Source organism: Lepidothrix coronata, unplaced genomic scaffold (assembly GCF_001604755.1).
Source record: "Lepidothrix coronata isolate B3197 unplaced genomic scaffold, Lepidothrix_coronata-1.0 Scaffold27, whole genome shotgun sequence".
Classification (NCBI taxonomy): domain Eukaryota; kingdom Metazoa; phylum Chordata; class Aves; order Passeriformes; family Pipridae; genus Lepidothrix; species Lepidothrix coronata.
Genome location: NW_016690207.1, coordinates 5,558,553 through 5,564,552, shown reverse-complemented (window position 1 = coordinate 5,564,552; position 6,000 = coordinate 5,558,553). Strand labels below are relative to the sequence as shown.

Genomic DNA, 6,000 nt, shown 5'->3' with positions numbered 1-6,000 from the left:
CAAGGTGTGCACACACATCTGGGAGCAGATCCAAAGAGTTCTGTGGGAGATCCAAGGTGTGCACACACATCTGGGAGCAGATCCAAAGAGTTCTGTGGGAGATCCAAGGTGTGCACACATGTCTGGGAGCAGATCCAGAGGGTTCTGTGGGAGATCCAAGGTGTGCACACACATCTGGGAGCAGATCCAGAGTGTTCTGTGGGAGATCCAAGGTGTGCACACATGTCTGGGAGCAGATCCAAAGAGTTCTGTGGGAGATCCAAGGTGTGCACGCACATCTGGGAGCAGATCCAAAGAGTTCTGTGGGAGATCCAAGGTGTGCACACATGTCTGGGAGCAGATCCAAAGAGTTCTGTGGGAGATCCAAGGTGTGCACACATGTCTGGGGGCAGATCCAGAGTGTTCTGTGGGAGATCCAAGGTGTGCACAGAGCTGGGAGCAGATCCACAGGTGTGGGGCCAAAAGAACAGCAAAGAAAGGCAAGTGACTGTAAAATGAGAGTGAAAAGAGCAGGTGGGAAGGGGAGAAGGGATTGAAGAGGCCAGAGGCTGATTTCTAGCCTGCTCAGTGGTTTTTTCCTCATCTAACCCTCAGCTTTTCGGGCAGGAGTTGTATGTCTTGCCTGCAAAAGCTGTTCCATGAATTCCCAGTGGGAAGGCAAGGCTGAGTGTCGTGGTGTGGGTGGAATTGCTTGCTGGAATTACCAGAATTGCCACAGCACTTAGACAGCCAGGGAGCCTTAAAGGAGGAGGCAGGAGGAGGTGGAGATCTGGCACCTTATCCCAGAACTGCTGAGGTTTCTCTGCAAGGCCCTTCATTCCCAGCAGGGCTTTGCCCTGAGAAATCCACAAATCCATAGAGGGATTTGCAAGGCTGGAAGGACAGAGGAGGCTGGGATTGGGTTTGGAGCAACCTGCTGGGATGAAGGGGAATGAGAAGCCTCCTCTCCATGGGACTCTGTACATCATCTGTGTGATCAGCAGCACCAAGCCCAGCTCTGGCTCCCATAGAGGGGTCTGGGATTATCCCAAATGCCACTCCAGGCCATAACCACCAGGTTGGAAGCACACACAGAAGAGGAGACACACAGAATATTTACCATTGTGAATAAATGAGGAAGAGGATGGTCATGGGAGGCCAGGCACAGGTTCTTGGAAGTCATCCTGAGGACTTTCCTGGGGTATTTGCCAGATCCAGACGGTGATTCCCCATCAGTGTGTGCCCTTGGCGGGGCCAGGAGCAGAGCAGTGGGAGCTGTGCCAGGCCCGTTGCAATGACGATTCTGGCAGGGTGGAAAGGGTGCAGAAAAAAATGGCAACTTTTGTTTGAGAACCAGCAAAAAAATGCCTTCTGGGGAGAGGTTACAGAGCTCCTGGGTTTGTCAGCCAGACCTGTGAGAGGTGAGTTGGTCACAGCCCAGTGCAAAGGGGCTGTTTAAGAACAAACAGGGTGGCAAAGCCGAGGGTTTTCAGATACAACATGACAGAGACTCACAAGCCTGGCTGCTGGGCCAGGAGAAGGCGATTCACCCCCTCTCCTGGCCAAATCCAGGCATTTTTCCTGAAAATACAGCAGTTGGAAATAACATCCTTGGATCAGCACTGTTCAGAAGTTGCAAGAGATGATCTGTGGTCTCTGCCACCCTTGCTGGGTGGGTTTGGCACTGGCTGGGACAACCCACCTGCAGGGACAAGGCATCAAAGCCCCCTCCCCACCCTCATCTGCCCTCTGCAAGGACATTCCCAGGAAATACTTCCCAATTTCTTTGGAGTCCAGGGACCTCTGCCCTCCCTCATCCCGCTCCTCGCTGTGTCCAACAGCCAGTGTGGACACCCAGCCTTCTGCTAAACAGATCCCTGAGAAAAGGCTCCAAGTTTGTCAATGAAATGATGGATCAAGTCAAAAACTTCCTCTTGCTGATGAGCAGCGATGAGACCCCTCTGGCAGGGGCAGGGGGGCAGTGCCCAGCACCTCACCCCTGGTCTTTCCAGCTCTGCCCACTCCCTGTGCCAGCATTAGTCCCCCTCTGCTTCCTCATTTGCCTTCTCTGAGCTTCCTGGGAGGTGTCCATCCCAGGCTCAACCTCGACAGCATCCTTTGGGATGTTCTTCTCACCCTCATCACAGCTGGCAGCTTAATAGCACTGGGAATGTCGTTGCCATGCGGGGCTCGGGATCGTTAATCGGATGTTAAGGAGGAGCGGCCGCGCTGGCAAACAGCTGCTGCCTCTGCACTCCCCGTCCTGGCCCCATCCCGGCCCCTCACATCTAGCACAGCCTGGCCTGCTGAATTTCGGGATCTTGTGCCCTTGCTCCTCGGTTTCCCACCGTGTCCCTCTCTGCCGGAGCGTTCCTGGCCCCGGAGTGCCAGCGGGACCCTCCTTCCTCCCCCAAACGCTGCTGCCTTTGTCGTTCTCCAGCCATCTGTGACCTCAGCGGCTCGCCGTGCTTTTCACAAATAATTATTCATGCATCTCTAAATTCATTAACACCTTAGGATACGCGTCACGCTGGCTGATTTGCATATGTTCACATCGCCTCAGCGCCGCTCCCCACGCTCCTGTTCTGCCAGGCAGTGCCTACAGGCAGGGAAAAGGCTGCCAGCTCTGGTGGCTGGAGGCAAGAGCCCGATAAAGGGCCTGATCCTGGGAAAAACAAATCACAAGAGCAGCGTTCTCCCTCCTGCCGGGATGCTCTGTGTCAGCCTGGCTGAGCCCGGGCTGGGAGGAGAGGGATGAGGAGCATCCTCAGCCCCGGTGTGGTGTCACACCCTGTGTTACCATGGCTGGGTTCATTCCTGGCTGATTGGACCCTCTGCATTTCCCCACCTGTGAAATGAGGCTGGGGATCCCAACGGAGCCACCCCCACTGCCTGGAGCAATCAGGGACAATCCCCAAGTGACGGACAGGCAGGAGCATTCCAAATCAAAAGGGTGACCGAGGCATCACCTCTGGTTCATATTTGGGGTGGAACAGTGCAAATAACCAGTCCAGTGACAGGTTGATCTTTTCCTTGCTCTCCTTTCATTCCTGTCTCCTGAAGCCCATCCCGCTGCTCTGAGGGCTGTTCCCAGTTTGTTCACAGCCATCACAGGTGATCAACACCAGGCACTTTTTCCAACCAGGAGCTCAGCTCAGTTCCCTGCAGAAGAGATAAACTGAAAAAAGCAGAATTCCCATTCAGGGTGAGGCTCATCCCACCTCCAGCCCAGCAGACACAGCATCCCTTTCTCTGCCTTTCTCCCTAAAAAATGCTCCACATGCCCCGAGGCCGGTGCCACCACAGCCCTGGGAAGCACCAGCAACCTCCAAGCTGGCAGATCCAGGTCTGGATCAGAGCCAGGCTGCACCTCCACGACATCCAGCCTCACCTGGGAGGTCCAGGGCACATCCCTCCTGTGCAGCCAACCCATTCCAGTGGCACCAGCCCATCCGAAAGCAACATTTTGGGGAGGGGTGGAATGAGGTGGTGCAGCTTCAGCTGGGATGGGCAGCACACACCCATGGTGGGAGTTCACATCACCAGGCAACCGAGGCTGGAGCTGCTCTTTGAAGGCAATAAAGCCTTGTCCAGCTGGGAATTCCCAGGAGGTTGTTTTTTTTAATCATGGGCTTGTCTCCTCCCTGCTGGGAGCAGAGGAAGCCACTGTTTGGGAATCATCTCCAACACCCCTCACCCTCGTAGGGTCTGACCCACACCAGTGCTGCCAGTGGCATCCCGTTGCCCAACTAGCAGGAAATACTGCAAGGAAATATTGTCACCCGGAGTGAGGGGTGGGGAGACACGTGGAGCCTGCCAGGTCTGGGGGCTGCTCAGGGACCCAGAGCAGCATTTTACAGAACATATTGTGCCCTCAAATGAGAGCCAAGAATTTAGAATCCTGTTGGATTTGCCATCCCAGCTGCAAGTGGCTTCAGCTGGTGGTGTGAAGTGCATCCCTCAGCCACCCTGATCCAGGAGGGACCGGCGACGTTTGGGCTTTACACCTCGATGCCCAGCTAGCTCGGGGATGGTGAAGGCTGCTGGCACCCGGCACTGCCAAGCAGGATTAAGTCCTGGCACGACATTCCCGGGATTGGAATGGCGCTGGCAGGAGGGGAATGACGGGCACACGGCTCTAACAGGCGGGTGCATCCCCGGCCACGTGCAGGGCAGCGCCGAGGAGCACATTGGTGCTGTCACCGGCTGGAGAAAGCCACGGCTCCGGGAAAAATAGCCCGGGCACGACGCTGGAGCATCCCGTGCCAGCGCACTTGGTCATTCCTGGTCTTTTTCCATGCATTTCCCGCTCTCTCTTCGTAATGCCCATTAATATTGGTGACGAAGTGAACTTCAGTCAACTTTCCTTCCCTCCCAGTGTTTACCCAGCGGCGGCAAAGCGGAAGCGACGCTAATGAGCATCTCAGCACCTGCTAATTAACGCCGTAAGGTCGCATCGGGGCTGAGCCGCCACGCAGGTTTAACAAAGGTCACGTTAATGACCGGCTGTAGTGGGGGAATTGGCGATTCAGTGATGAGATGGCTCCCTGCAGCCCCAAAGCCACGGGGTGCGGCCGGACCCAGAGCATCCTGCCAGCCCCGGGCACAGGCAGGGTCCCCACGGGACTGGAGGGGCATCCCAGTGCCTGGATCACTGCCACCATCCCCGCAAGAGCTACAGAAAACGGCTTAAAACACCCCATCAAACCCGACACCAATTCCACGGAGGTTTGGTCCCAGCGGGACTGTCCCCTTGGTTCTCACCTCTCTTCTCCCCTCTCCACCCCTGGGTCTTGCCCTGCCCGCCCAGGTCACACACGCCAAAACCCAGCCAAATCCAAGCAGGAAAAGTGGATTTTCCTTTTCTTTCTGAGCCAGGACTTGTAAAACCCTTCTTGGGTTAACACCCCCGATCCCTGCCTTTGCTGCGATGCTTTAGGGGATTTAGGGAGTCGCTGGGGCCAGCAGAGCAAAAGAAACCTCCACATCCCATTTTAGTTGCACTGGTTTAATCCTCGGCGACAGTTGTATTTATCCAGGTAAATCAATGGCTGATAGAGGTTTTTTTTTTTTTCCCTAGGAAAACTCAGGTACTTTAATTTATTGCCTTTAACAGCCACATCAAAGGCTTTCGGGAGATGAACAGCAAGCGCCGCGGGGTGAATTTCCACAGCCACTTACCACCTTAAAGAGGAGAGAATTTGGGCAATAAAAGGGGATTTGAGGCCTGCTTTGGGGCTGTGATCCCAGAGAAGCCAGGCTGGATGCGCCCGATAAATACGGGAGAAGATAAAAAAAGGCAACTGAGAAATTGGTTGATAATTATTCTGCTTCCTGCACAGTCCCCCGTGCCGAAGGAGGGGTAATTAAAGCGTAGTGTAATTAATGTGCAACTTGCCCTTCCCCCTCGATCACGGCCAGCCTTCAAAGGAATACTGAGGTGACCAAGTTCAGCTGAGGAGGGAAGGATGAAAAGAAGAGGGGGGAAAACAGCAAAATAAGGAGATTTTGAGGGTGTTGCTTTGGCCAGGTGGTGCAGCTCCAACCCTCACCACGGTAAATAAATTCACTTTCTTCATCAGCCGGGCCTTTTTTTGTCCAAAACAGAGGGAAAAACAACCTGTAAGCCAGGGAATCGCGAGGCTTTTTTTTTTCCGGCTCCGCTGCTCTCCGACACCGCCCCGCTGGGGCATCCCTGGGCACAACCGGCTGGTGACAACTTCCCTGTGCCGTGGGGCTGATGACGGGTGTGGGGCTCAGCCCACGTGGCGTGGGTGGTGGGGGGGACAGCCGGGGGCCGCCGGGGGCCGCCGGGGGCCGGGGGACGCTGACCCCCCACTCGCATCCTTTCCTAGATGGACCGGGGGGAGTTCCAGCAGGATTCGGTGCTGAAGCAGCTCGAGGTGCTCAAAGAGGAGGAGAAGGAGTTTCAAAACCTGAAGGTGAGTCAGGCCATGGGGACATGGCCCCACTCTGTCCCCAGCCCCATGAGGAGATGGGGCTCAGAGCCCCCCGGGTCAC

General features: G+C 55.5%; 1 protein-coding gene across 1 annotated transcript in view; it reads left to right on the top strand.

Annotated features, from left to right (window-relative positions):
* The window catches only part of KIRREL3 (kin of IRRE like 3 (Drosophila)), a 358,478-nt gene that overhangs the window by 351,004 nt on the left and 1,474 nt on the right, over positions 1–6,000 (top strand). The window contains exon 15 of the mRNA XM_017809453.1: positions 5,835–5,921. Coding sequence (XP_017664942.1) covers positions 5,835–5,921 — 87 coding nt within the window. The remainder of the gene's footprint in view (positions 1–5,834; positions 5,922–6,000) is intronic.